The sequence below is a fragment of the Arabidopsis lyrata genome, assembly GCF_000004255.2.
Source record: "Arabidopsis lyrata subsp. lyrata unplaced genomic scaffold ARALYscaffold_3, whole genome shotgun sequence".
In the NCBI taxonomy this organism is placed as follows: Eukaryota; Viridiplantae; Streptophyta; class Magnoliopsida; order Brassicales; family Brassicaceae; genus Arabidopsis; species Arabidopsis lyrata.
In genome coordinates this window covers 12,291,634-12,304,270 of record NW_003302553.1, presented here as the reverse complement: position 1 = coordinate 12,304,270, position 12,637 = coordinate 12,291,634, and the positions used below count along the sequence as shown (strand labels likewise).

At 36.5% G+C, this 12,637-nt stretch overlaps 5 protein-coding genes across 5 annotated transcripts; 2 read left to right on the top strand and 3 right to left on the bottom strand.

Annotated features, from left to right (window-relative positions):
- The first annotated feature begins 230 nt into the window (after positions 1 to 230).
- On the top strand, positions 231 to 1,671 carry LOC110229995. Its single transcript, XM_021031431.1, has one exon. It carries the CDS (start codon positions 517 to 519, stop codon positions 1,534 to 1,536), a length of 1,020 nt encoding a protein of 339 aa, XP_020887090.1. The 5' UTR covers positions 231 to 516; the 3' UTR covers positions 1,537 to 1,671.
- Positions 1,672 to 2,718: 1,047 nt separating this feature from the next.
- Positions 2,719 to 5,450, bottom strand: LOC9319632 (B3 domain-containing protein At3g25182). Its single transcript, XM_021031430.1, has one exon. The coding sequence runs from the start codon at positions 3,942 to 3,944 to the stop codon at positions 2,907 to 2,909; it is 1,038 nt and encodes a 345-aa protein (XP_020887089.1). The 5' UTR covers positions 3,945 to 5,450; the 3' UTR covers positions 2,719 to 2,906.
- Positions 5,451 to 5,525: 75 nt separating this feature from the next.
- Positions 5,526 to 7,033, bottom strand: LOC9321742 (60S ribosomal protein L13a-2). Its single transcript, XM_002883518.2, has 4 exons — positions 6,677 to 7,033; positions 6,296 to 6,412; positions 6,113 to 6,200; positions 5,526 to 5,819 (listed from the first exon to the last, which is right to left on the bottom strand). The coding sequence occupies exons 1-4, from the start codon at positions 6,946 to 6,948 to the stop codon at positions 5,676 to 5,678; spliced, it is 621 nt and encodes a 206-aa protein (XP_002883564.1). The 5' UTR covers positions 6,949 to 7,033; the 3' UTR covers positions 5,526 to 5,675.
- Positions 7,034 to 7,174: 141 nt separating this feature from the next.
- LOC9319631 lies at positions 7,175 to 9,214 on the top strand. The gene is made up of 5 exons (XM_021033693.1): positions 7,175 to 7,391; positions 7,471 to 7,601; positions 8,148 to 8,245; positions 8,453 to 8,630; positions 8,985 to 9,214. Exons 1-4 carry the CDS (start codon positions 7,202 to 7,204, stop codon positions 8,592 to 8,594), a joined length of 561 nt encoding a protein of 186 aa, XP_020889352.1. The 5' UTR covers positions 7,175 to 7,201; the 3' UTR covers positions 8,595 to 8,630; positions 8,985 to 9,214.
- A 390-nt stretch (positions 9,215 to 9,604) lies between these two features.
- Positions 9,605 to 10,713, bottom strand: LOC9319630 (cyclin-dependent kinase inhibitor 5). Its single transcript, XM_002883517.2, has 3 exons — positions 10,177 to 10,713; positions 9,994 to 10,086; positions 9,605 to 9,906 (listed from the first exon to the last, which is right to left on the bottom strand). Exons 1-3 carry the CDS (start codon positions 10,572 to 10,574, stop codon positions 9,849 to 9,851), a joined length of 549 nt encoding a protein of 182 aa, XP_002883563.1. The 5' UTR covers positions 10,575 to 10,713; the 3' UTR covers positions 9,605 to 9,848.
- Between the last annotated feature and the right edge of the window lie 1,924 nt (positions 10,714 to 12,637).

The following is a 12,637-nucleotide window of genomic DNA, read 5'->3' as shown; positions in this document are numbered from 1 at the left end:
TTTTTCTTTTTTTTTTAAATCATCTCTTTCTTGTGCTTGGTCCTATAATTGGTGGGATCAGAATTCAGAAACAGTTGTTCATTAAGTGTAAAATGGGATTGAAGTATACAAAGTTTGACTTTTTGTGGTAAATTCGATTGTCATATGCACACGTGAGATGTGTTTATGATAACTTTGTCCTCATATACAAGTTTGTTTGTTTTGTGCAACGATTTAGTTTAGTCCACTTATGTTACTTTTGTCACACACTTTGTTTCCGAATCGTCTTTGTTTTGAATCTCTCTTACCATTTATTCTCTTGTTTATGCATAAATGAAAGAAGCCTTTACGAGTTCATTCCTCTGCTATTAACGTATTTGACCTTAACCTAATTTGGAGACGGGAAACTTGGTGAGCAAGTCCATTTCCTCTGTATTAATAATGTATCGTCTAAAGGGTGATAATTACAACGATTCTTCAATTAGGGTTTTCTTTTCTCCCAAATCTCTTGCTTTCCCCTAAAATCTATCATTCATTATGTCTCTGCTTCTCAACAAGCCTTCCAAGTTGTGCCTAGGCAAACCTGCGTTGATAAGATCCTCTCATTTTCTCTCTAATGGTTTCTCATCTTCCTCACTGCAATTTCCTCCTTTTTCCATCAACGGTTGTGGAATCGTGATTAGGAGGAATGTTACTAAAGGTCGCCACACTTGTTTGGCAAAGAAGGTACCTGTGGATGAAGATGAATATGAAATAATTTGGCCAGCTTACCCCGGCGTGTTAGCTACTTTCAATCACGACGGAGTCTTGGGTTTCTATGATAGTACAAGTACATTGGAGTCAGAATATCCGAAACAATTTTCGTCGCCTCCTTTTGTAACTTTACCTCGTTGCCAAACTCAAATTATCACCAACGTGGTCGCATCTTCTCCTCTTGACGACGAGGACTGTGTTGTGGCTGTCAAGTTTTTGGGACCTCAACTCAGCTTTTTCAGACCTGCTCTAGGCAACTCTTCTGGGTGGACCAATGTAAGAATCGAAAACCCTTGCTTCTACTCCTCCGAAGTCATGTTTTCCAAGAAAGATGGCATGTTTCGTATTCCCGGATCTGGAGGCCATCTCATCGGATCATGGGATCTCCACACACACAAGCAAACACCACCCAAGATTCAGAGGTTGCGGCTCCGAAACCTTCCCGAGCGGACCAAGACCCAACGCGAGCTTCTGGAATCTTGCTGCACAAGCGTATTCTTGGTGGAGTCACAATCAACCGATGAAACTTTTTTGGTTAAGTGGTTCAAGAAGACTTTGGGAAAGATCATGAGAACAAAAGGTGTAATGGTGTTCAGGCTAGACCATAAAGGAAACGCTATTTACACTCAAGACATTGGAGATCTCTTCATTTTCCTCTCACGACATGGTATTTCTTGTGAACCTGCAGCTGAAGCTATTCCCTGTCTCAAGCATAGGCCTAACTACGTCCGAGTCTTGGATGACGACTGGTTCTTTTCTATCGATCTGGCTAGTGGCGGATTAGAAGTTTGCAGACGAGAATGAAATCTCACAGTTCATCAACATAGAATAGAATCTATATGACATTGTTATGCATATGTTGTGGGATCATCTTTTCTATTATCTCTCTTCCAATGAGTTTATGAATCATTGTTGTCACGATTAGAAGTCTGCAGATGTAGAATAAAATTTCTCAGCTCATCCTCATAGAATAGAATCTCTATGACATTGATGCGGGATATAGACATATAGTATTTGCTATCATCTCTCTTCCATTAATTAATTATGTTTTAACCATATACTGTATCCAATTAGCAGCAATATTAGGAATGTGGCCTAACTTAACCCAAAAGCTAGCTCAAGAGTTAAGGATTGCCACATCCTTTATATACTACCCAAAGATCTTAATCCCAAGCAATGTGGGACATTCTAATAAGCAATATCCTTCATTTCAACCCACATGCAAATATTTGTGTGGTAACTGTTAACCTATATGCAGTGGTTCTTACTTTCGATCTAAACTTGAAGTTTCCAGTTTCTTCATTGATAAGGAGACGAAAGTAGCAGTGGTAGATATTGTGACAAGTATGGCCTTGTTTTGTTCAATTTCTTACAGTAATTAGTTCTTACAGTGCCTTGTTTTGTTTCTTGCATCAACTCTTTGGTATTCACTAATCATTGTTTTGAACAAGACTTGTCAATTAATGTTTCTCTTTAGTTAAGAAAACAGAAACATGTGTTGCTGATTTGAAAATAAACTTGATTATTTTTGAATGACTCTTACTCAGGTAGAAGATACATATAAGTACATTTAAACTTTGATATCTTGAAGCATTTCTCATCAATGTCACATCTGAGAAAGAAGTCACAGAATGACAAACTTTTTGCAGATAACTCTCCAAGATCCATGAGAGCACATGCAATCTCTCTAGACAAGAAAACTAGATCTTACAGATGGGTGTAAGAGAAATCTCTCTAGACAAAGTCAAAGTGGCTGAAGAAGTAATTGTAGCAAAACGGTTTGGCCAAAGCCTGTCTAGGCAACGAATTTTGTTCATTCTGCTATTTATACTGAGTTTGAACATATCAGAATCTCATTGAGTACCAAAACCTTTTCACCATTGGATCAATTTCATCACACAAAATTAGACTTTGAGATATATTACAAGCAATCTAAAGGTCACAATGCAGTAACTAAAGTTAGACCAAACAACAAACCAGATCCTAAGTAGATACGATTATAATGATCTGAAACAAGAGAAGAAACAAGTTACTAATTAATAATATAGAGAAACCCTAATTTAAACCCTAATTTTCTTAATCAAACTCTAGACAAAAAATCTCCAGAATCGCCTGAAATTAGATCACTATGCGAGTTGATCAACCAAGTTATAGTCTCAATAGACACAAGAAACTTAGCAGAGACAGAGAGCAAGGGAAGAGCTACTCTGTTCCATGGCAAAGCAGAGGATTCCACAACACCTAAACGACCAAAGACTAATGTTGTCGCCATCTTTCAATCCGTTAGCCTCAACGATATCGTTCCACCCACAAATCAAATTGTAATTCCAGCTTCCTTTACCTGATTCCTTCTTCATCTCCCATCTCTTCAACATCACACCCCACTTCTCAGACCGTTGATCCACGAGAATCGCTCCCACTCCAATCTTCTTATCGTTGTTGATGTCTTTGTCTATGATTCTGGACTCCACAGACGTCAAGAAATCGTTGCGGAGTAAGTTGTTGAAAGGCATTGAGAGACGGTTCTGTGTTGGGTTTACATCAGTCACGAACAGAGTCTTCTCAAAGATCAGTTTAGCGTCTTTAGCTTCTTTCATGTCACTCATCACCTTGACAAGCCACTCAGGCGTCTCTCTCGCTGTCCGTGGAAAAGGAGCAACCTTTGCTTTCTTGAATCCACCAGTACGCTTCCTCTCTTTTACGGCACGTCTCTTGCGGCTTGTGTTCTCCGATAGGCCCAAAGACAGAGAACATGGAAAATTAGGGTTTAGTGGGTCTTTCGTCTCTGTCTTCTCGGACTCAGCCATCTTGTAATCAAAGAGTACGAGTGAAGAACAAGATTCAGAACTAGGGTTTTGTAGTGTTTTCGTCTCGGAATCAGCGGGGATGAAACATGAAGAAGATAGCAACTGAAGATGGTTTTGTTCTGTCTCAGAATCAGTAGGGAACTGGTTAAGATCGATAAGCGATGTAGAAGTTGAAGTAAAAAACCCATTAAGGTTTTGTTGTCTCTTCACCAAAGACGATCTTATTTTTCTCGGGAAGAGACAAAAGATTCTCTTCTGGCTTTCTGCTTCTTCTTCAGAGACAGTCTTACGACGTTGTTCTTCTTCATATAACATAACCGCCGCATCAACCAGTGCGTAGAAATTCGACCACAGCTCTTTCCCTGAAGCCGTGAGATGAACCTCATCGTGATACAGACTACTCATTGTGAATTTTTGATAGAACCGAAAACTCAAGTTTTTCTGAGAGCAAAAACGTGAGGCACAAGGAAATTAGAGAGAGAGGAAAACTGAGAGAAAGTGAGAATGAGAGAGTCTCTATTGCCTTAAATAATACTTACGCTCTCTGCTAAGTGCTTACACTTAAATTTCGGGTTTCCTTTTTTTCTTTGAGTTTAGTAGTTTAATTACTGTGATTAGTAACTAATTATAGCCGTTACGTTGTTTGATTTCCTTTTCGTTCATATGGATTAAGCTAACCTTATAATTACGATTTAGTCCCTGTGTCGGTGTTTCCTTTTTTTTCGATTGAGAACTGAGAAGAAGTGAATTTGCCTTTTTTTCTTCAGGTTTATCCAATTAGCAGCTTTATTTGTGTGGTTACCTATATGCAGTGGCTATTAGCACACATTGTTGTATTGACTGCGAACTAAACTTATTGTTTGAACAACACAAGGGAAACGAGTTTCCAGCTTACCATTGTGCACTCTGATCAATATCATCAAAATATGGAATTCGTCATGGTGATAGAGCCGCTGGAGCACAAAAGCCATGGTGATGATCTCTGTAATGTAATAAGAGATTACAATTTATGCAGAAAGCAATTTATGTTTGTGGTTTCTGTGGCAAGGAACAAGTGTGGATAGCCTTCGATGTTGTGCCTAGACAAACCTGCCTCGATGAGATCCTCTCTTTTTCTCTCTAATGGTTTTTTCATCTTCCTTACTGCGATTTCCTCCTTTTTCCACCAACGGTTGTGGAGTCGTGATAATTAAGAGGAATGTTTTTAATGGTCGCCGCACAGCACTTATGGGCTACTTACAACGGCGACGGAATTGTGCATTTCATTGATCGTAAATGGGAGACAGGAGAACAACCGAAACACTTTTCGTTGCCTCCTTTTGTAACTTTGCCTCATTGCCAAACTCAGATTGTCACCAACGTGGTCATGTCCTCAACGTGGGACCGCAACTGAGTTTTATCAGACCTGCTAAATGTAACTCTTGAGGGGTGGACCAACATCAGAATCGAAAACCCTTGCTTCTTCTCTTCCCAAGTCATGTTTTGCAGGAAAGATGGCATGTTTCGTATTCCCGGATCTGGAGGCCACATCATCGGATCATGGGATTTATTCTGAGTCTGTCTTCTCTTTTGAATCTTTCAAACGTCAAATGCATTACCATTGTACAATCGAATCTCTATGACATTGACACATTGTTATGCTGTGAGATAATTAAGATTTGCTAAAGAATTAGCTCATTTAAATACGGGGGAATAGGCCGTTCTCCCTCTAGTACCCTTTCCCAAAACCATGTTGCATTGTATCCTAGGAACTGGCCCATGTTCTTGAGCAAATACTAAGAAAACAGTGAAATCCTACCCGGTAATCTGAAAGAGATATGCATTGACAATGACGAAGATGATATACAAAAAAAGTAAGACATGCTACTAGTTTAAACACCAATACTTACCTAGATTTGTCAAATCAATAACTTCGCATCTATGTTGATTCACTTAATTTAGATTGAAGAATTTGTGTAGAAGATTAACATATTTGGGACGCTTAGAAGTTAGAACTCATCCCTATGGATTGAAGTATCAACTGATAAATAAAACTGAAATAAGGTGATAGACTTCAACAGTAATACAAGGACGAAGACAAAATCTGAATAGATAAAAACCAAAACAAGAGTTAAACAAAAAGATAGATGATGATTTTCAGTACTTAATCGGTGAAAGAACATCGAGCTGGGTTCCAAGTTTCTCCTCTGCAACCTTCTCGGCCTTTGCCCTGAGCTTGTTGAGTTGCTTCTTACGCTCATACACAGCTTGTGACCTCTCCTTTCTTTTCACCTCAAGCTCCTGTAAAATCATTAAACCAAAGGTAAATTCCCAATTTCTTCCATAGATTCAGTGACATGATTGTCTCGTAACTAAACTGATTGCACAATGATATGATCCTAAGTTTTTCATTAAATAATAAGCAAAAGACCCCAAACAATCGGACAATTTCATTATATGATCGACATAAGTTCTGATTTCCAAATAAGTATATTCCAAATCAACTCATAAGATTTTATGAAAACAAATTTAGTAAATGAAGCAACTTTTTTTGTTCCATAACAAGGAAGAAGAAATGAACAAAAGGGACATACCTTAATGGTATCATAATGGTTCCAGCCAACTTCAGAAGACAAACGTCCCAACAAGCAGTACTTGTGACCAGCCTGAAGCCTCAACACCCTAAACAAACAAAAAAACGAAAATCAGTTAATAGCTAAAACACATTTGAACATAATCTAAATTACAAAGAGACAACAAAGATTCAGAAACTTTACTTGAGAGCATCAGGAATGACCATTCTCTTGACCTTGTCATAAGGTGGTGGTACTCCCTCAAAAACCTTCAAACGTGCAAGAGCAGCAGCACCACGCTTGGTCTTGTGTGGAATCATCCTGTCAATGACATATGATCACATTTCATTATCAAACATATGAATTCTAACACAGACATAATTGCACAAAGATAAAAAGCTGACCATTTCTTCATACTTACGTAACTAACCGACCTAAACCCAAATCCATCCATTGATACAAACTCTAACAAGTTATACAAAAGAAAACAACTTTCCAAAAACCCTAAACTCAAATTCGGATCTTCATTTTCAAGATTCACATAATAAGACAAGAACACAAAGATAACGAGATTAGATTACGAACCCACGAACGGTACGCCAGAAGATCTTTGACGGAGCACGGAAATGAATAGGACCATGAGAAGGTTTAGTGTTCATACGTTTCCTAAGAAACCTCATGTACTTCATCTTCTGACGAACCAAACCACCAGACAAACAAATCTCCTCACATCGAACAACGACAACACTCTGTCCATTGAGCAATTCTTTAGCTGTGATCGAAGCAAGACGACCACACATATGGTGACGTGCGTCAACCACAACACGCTTTGAACATATCCCTGACCCAGACACCATCTTCTCGCTTCGATTTCGCCTTCTCCTTTAGCTTCCGCTCTTCGAAAAGATCTCAGCTTTACTTCAATGGCGGCTTTATATATGATGCGACATTAGGGTTAAGCGTTCTCTAAACCCTAATTTATTGGGCCTTTATTAGGCCTTTTGTATGATAAGGCTCAGGCCCATGACGAGGCCCATTTGTTTCTACTTTGGTTTTTATTTTAAGGTATTGGAGATTTTCAGATTCTTCTTCTTCTTCATAGGATCAGCAATGAATATAGCTTCGAGGATTCGACGAAGTTTTTTCAGAGAGAAGAAGGAATATTCCGATGGGAATATCTTGAAGAATGGATCGAGTGTTAAGGAAGAAGGTAAAGATGAGATTTTGGGAGTTACTGATGAATTAATCGATCATGTCAGATCTTTCACCATTGATACGTTTAAGAACTTTTCTCTTGAAGGTAATTGCGAATTTGGTTCTCAATTTTTTTAGGGTTTTTTAGTTTTGTGATTGTGAAGTTGATTTTAGTTCTGAAACAGATGAAGAAGAAGAAGTATCTGTGAGTCATTTGGGAGATGACGATAATGGAATGAGTTCGTCTGTGAATGTGAAGAAGGATTTATCTGATTGGCAGGAGAAACACGCGGTTCTTGTCTTATCGAAATCTAAGGTTTTTTCTTAAATTTTGATTCTTTTTTTGGTGAATGGAATTGGTAGCTGTAGAGATTTCAAATGATCAACCAATGGTGCCATTTAAGTTGGATTCAAACCAGAGTGTGTGGATTGATTATTCTTATAGAGTCTATTACAAAGCTGTTTTCTTCTTGATTTGCTTGTAGTTTTGGCTTTGGTCAATTAGGAACAATGGATCGAATCTTATAGGGACGTTTAAAAGTTACTCTATGGCCTAAGCAAGATCGTATTTGATTTAAGTGAAGTCAGGAGGTTTGTCTGAATTTTGGTATCTCTGGAGTTTCTAAATGGATGGAATTGGTAGTGCCCACTGATATCACTTGATCATTGCTTGCAATCTTATAGTTCATTGCTTGCTCGTAATCTGATTAGGCTCATGTTAGTGAAAATGGCAAACATGCTCATGTTTTAGAGTTGAATTATACTGTTGGGAGAATTGAATTTGGTTGACTAGGAATATTGGGTTGAAGCTTAGAGAATTTTCAAAAAGCTGCTCTAAACAAGATTTGTTTTGGTGTTGCAGGAACTCTCACAGCTGAGATTCAAGTTATGCCCGCGAGTTTTAAAGGAACATCAGTTTTGGAGGATATATTTCCAGCTTGTGAGGAAGCTTGTGGCAAAGTAAGCACTTTCTTATGCCAAAATTTCGTTTGAGATGGTTCCTCATGAAGTCTTAAATATCCCCTTACTGTATTGATCAATGTATGAATCCACCTTCACGTAGAGTTAGTGGGTTCGGTTTTCAACTAGGAACAAATAGATACTTTAGAACACGGGAAATGCAAGTTTAACCACGGAAACATGAGTTAACTGGAAATTATTTTGCAGGTATGAGGTGCTAGCAATCCAACAGGCTAAAATAAGGAGGATGGCCATGGAAGACAGTAAAACTTCTGAAACCAAGGGTGTATATGAAGTTGAAATGTCAAAAACAAAACAAAGGTTGAGTACAGGACCGGCAACTCCGTGAAGCTTTTGTGGCGAAGTTTGAGAAAGAACATGACAGGTACTGTAATATTATTACTGACTACTTAATAAATGCTTGTCATCTATTATCGATGAGAATGAAATCACTCTAAGCATCTTATGACTTGATTCTGCAGTTTTGCTCACCAGGGCCGGCCCAAAGATTCATGATGCCTAAAGCCCAACAAAATTTGATGCCCATTTACAATAACTAAAAATAAAAAAATGTTAAAATCTTCGGTTGCCAAGGATCGAACCCACGCCCAACTACCTCTAGACGTCCTAAATACCACTAGACTACAAGACACTTTTATAATTTTGATGCCCTTTAAAATACATATAAGATTTGCTGCCTAAAACATCTGCTTGCTGGGCTTTAGGTCTGGGCCGGCCCTGTTGCTCACCATGTAACCTAACCAAAATGCTGAACCATCAGAATTTAAGAAGCATTTGATCGGTAAATATTTTTCAATCATGTGTTGTAAGGGTGACAAAACCAAGAAGGTTTTGATTCTACGGAGGTGTAAATGATCATGTGATTTTGTATCAGACATGAAACAGTAGTCTTAAACGCTTTGTAGTAACAAGAATCGACATCATTATTTAATGTTTTGATTCATCCGATGAGCAAATGATCCAAAGAGGTGAAATATTTTACATAAACCAAGAAACCTAATCTTAGCATGAAAGATGCTAACTTGGACTTTTGAAGAAATAATTCCAGAAAGCAAGACAGTGAGTGCAGTGCCAATAAAAGAAGAGAGAGAGAGAGATGAAATCTAATCGAAGCATTTTACTGCAACCTGTGTTATGACAGAAGAATTGGTACAAGTACCCACATGTGAAAAGCCCAATGAGAGTAGAGTATCAATGAAGAAGAAAGAGATAAAACCTGTGACTAAGGTTTTTGTTCAGACAAGTTCACTACTTTTGCTGCTTGAAGCCAAAGTATATGACTTGGAAAGTAACTCTAATGCAGAACCACAAACTCAGACCACAATGGAAGCAAGCAGATAAAGAACAAAGGAGAGATTTACAATACTAATTCAAGTAACTTGGCAGTAAAATTAGACATTATTTAGTTGCAAATGAGAGAGATTAACATTACATTATTCTTGACTAACAAGTTATACACCAACCCTAAAAAACCCCACAAGTTAGTCTGTGTGCAATTTTCCATCTCCTCTGTTCCAACACAGATGTTTCCTAAAGCACACAACTTTACATCGAAAACGACTCACTTCTCATCTTCATGGCATCAGACCCATTCGTAACGTCCAGGCAATGGATTGTCCGAGACAATGTCAAAGTTGTACCTGCAAAGCAAAACCATAACTCCCCCAAAATCAGACCAAACTCTAAAACTCAAAAGAATCAAACAAACTAAAAAATGGGATTTGTACTTTTGAATGAAGAATCTCTGTTGTTGCTCCTCTGCGTTAGCAAAGAAGTCTTCAATCTCACTTTGTATAGCTTTTGAGTCTCTTATCATGCTCCTATGAGAGAACCAACATATCAAAACTCAATCTCTGTATCATAAAAAAAAGTTTGGAGCTTTAAAATGAAAAAACAGAGTTAAAAGTTACCTGTTTTCTGATTCCAAATCAAAACCTTTATCTCCAAAATTACAATCAGACCTAGATATTCTCTCATTATCACCACAAGCTTCTTCCATCGTCGTCGTCTCCGCTTCTGATTTCTTCGCCGGACCGGATTTAGCCCTAGGGTTTCTCGTTTGACATTGATTGACACACTGTGTGAGCTGTTTCCTAGTATTGGCGAGTAATGGAAGCTTCATGAGACGGCGGCTCCGGAGCTGGAGGTAGTTTAAAGAGTCTGCTTCGTTGGAATGAGAACGGAGACGGTAGAGGGCGAGGTTTTTGGCAGCGGGGGATCTGGTACGGAAACGGAGAGTGGTTGGGTGAGAGATATCCTTAACGGAAACGGCTCCGGCGACTTTTGACTTCTTAATGTATTTTCCCATCTCCGGGAAGGTGGTTTACTGAATCTCCGGTCGAGAGTAAAAGGAGAGGGAAACAATGAAGAAGAAGAAGAAAGTGATTTTTAATCTGAAAAAGTGAAACTAAAAAGGACAATGGAAATATTTATTTAGAAAATAAAATCAAATATTGAAAGAAAAGAAAATAATATTAAAAAAAAAAAGACAAATTTGAAGCTTCAGTGGTTGGCCATTCTAGCTTAACTAGTTACAATGTGGTGGGTTCGACCAACGCTACAAAAAAAAAGGACAGATTTTTAAGGTTTTCTGCTCACCTGATTGTCATCATTGTATCAAAATAATATAATCAAAATTGAATTGTGTGTAGTAATTTTTGTATTATATCTTTTTTTTTGTCAACAATTTTTGTATTATATCTGTAAAAGTCTAGTTTACAAAAAAAAAAAAAAAAAATTATGAACCATATGAGAGATATTAAAAGTGATTTGATTTGAGTGAAATTAATTTTAAGAGACTTTATTTTTTTCTAAAATGGTCTATATATATTCCCCTAGTTTAAAAAGATTTAATTTATTTTTCTCAAATTATATTTTTATGTAATTAGTATTTCTTAATTACTCCAAAGTAATATTAAATAATAGTCCTCATAAAATTAAAGAGAACATTTTTGGAAATATATATTCCAATTATTTTATACATTATATATATATATATATATATATATATTTTTAAAGGCGACCTCTCATCTATTATGTGAGTGGTTGGTGCAGCAAATATAATAAAATGGTGCCGAAAGTAACAAGTTCTTTAAGAATAAAGATCATCAAGCTAATATTAATTGTTTTGGTAGACCGTCCATGTTTTTTTTTTTTTTTTCCCTCAACCGTCCATGTTTATAAAGCCATTGTTCTCGTGTGGAACTTTTATAATTATTTTTGTCAGATATGTTTTGGTTTATGATAAAAAGGCAGATCATTTTTTGCATCCATTTTCATTGTGTCATCAAAATTTGGTTATTGGTAGACAAGTCAACGTTAACTTTGTACAAACAATCCAAAACAGTCCAAAAACACATTCAGATTTTCAAATGTCATGATGCTCGCCAGGTTTGGTTCGGAAGAAAAAAAGAGTCAACCATCTATTAAATTCTTCACATTTGACAAAAACGTACACATTAATTGTATACAAGTCAATACAGATACATTTGACTGTAATTTTTTTTCTTAAGTAAACAAGTGTCTTAAAATTAACATCATTGGGTTGATCACTTACATAAGTATTTATTTTCTTTGGATTTATTAGCATTGGATGCTTACACTGGTTTTTCTTCTAGTTATATAGTTATGCAATCATCTCAACAACCGTTATCTTTGTGATGTAATATTTGAGATTATCTTTGATAAGTTAGTCTTCAAAAAGTTGACTTGTTGGTAAATTTGTCGAACAAATAAAGTTGTTTTGCCTACATGTTTATAATTACTCACGTCTACATATAAAAATTCATTTTATTTTACAAAAGGCTATAGTTTATAGTATCTGAAATGTAATGTAAAAGTCAATTTGGTTTTCTACATTTTTTCTTTTTGTGGAGTTACTTTGCCAAACACTGTCTCATTCTTTTTATTTATTTGAAACAAGAATATACGACTTAATTCTACCGTTCCGTGAACGTGATGATATACATGTATATATATATATTCATTATCTCATACTCCCTCCGTTCCTCATAGTTTGATGTTTTGGTTTTTTATCTTGTTCCATAAAGATTGATATTTTGTAAAAACATTATTATTACTTTCATTTGAGACCAATAGAAAGAAGAGAGAAGTAGAATTAACATTATTAAAATAATAAAAAAATAATAAAAAATATAAATTTTACTCTTTCTTAAATTGTGTGAAAACCCAAAACATCATTCTTTCAGGAACAGAGAGAGTATATATGTATATATATTCTTATGTAACCCGTGAAATAACAAGGTGAGTACTTTAAGCAGTTTTAACTTTTAACTGAGTAGAAACTCCCAATATCGAGAGGTTTATTCATTATGACTTATGAGCAAGAAGATGAATTGCCTTAAAATCCTC

Coding starts and splice junctions, on each gene's coding strand:
- LOC9321742 (XM_002883518.2), bottom strand. CDS start 6,948: ATGGTGTCTGGGTCAGGGATATGTTCAAAGCGTGTTGTGGTTGACGCA. Junction 6,201..6,295: donor GTCATTCCTGATGCTCTCAA/GTAAAGTTTCTG, acceptor TTGTTTGTTTAG/GGTGTTGAGGCTTCAGGCTG. Junction 5,820..6,112: donor ACCATTATGATACCATTAAG/GTATGTCCCTTT, acceptor ATGATTTTACAG/GAGCTTGAGGTGAAAAGAAA.
- LOC9319630 (XM_002883517.2), bottom strand. CDS start 10,574: ATGGGAAAATACATTAAGAAGTCAAAAGTCGCCGGAGCCGTTTCCGTT. Junction 10,087..10,176: donor GATTTGGAATCAGAAAACAG/GTAACTTTTAAC, acceptor GTTCTCTCATAG/GAGCATGATAAGAGACTCAA. Junction 9,907..9,993: donor CAGAGATTCTTCATTCAAAA/GTACAAATCCCA, acceptor TTTGCTTTGCAG/GTACAACTTTGACATTGTCT.
- LOC9319631 (XM_021033693.1), top strand. CDS start 7,202: ATGAATATAGCTTCGAGGATTCGACGAAGTTTTTTCAGAGAGAAGAAG. Junction 7,392..7,470: donor TAAGAACTTTTCTCTTGAAG/GTAATTGCGAAT, acceptor GTTCTGAAACAG/ATGAAGAAGAAGAAGTATCT. Junction 7,602..8,147: donor TTGTCTTATCGAAATCTAAG/GTTTTTTCTTAA, acceptor TTGGTGTTGCAG/GAACTCTCACAGCTGAGATT.
- LOC9319632 (XM_021031430.1), bottom strand. CDS start 3,944: ATGAGTAGTCTGTATCACGATGAGGTTCATCTCACGGCTTCAGGGAAA.
- LOC110229995 (XM_021031431.1), top strand. CDS start 517: ATGTCTCTGCTTCTCAACAAGCCTTCCAAGTTGTGCCTAGGCAAACCT.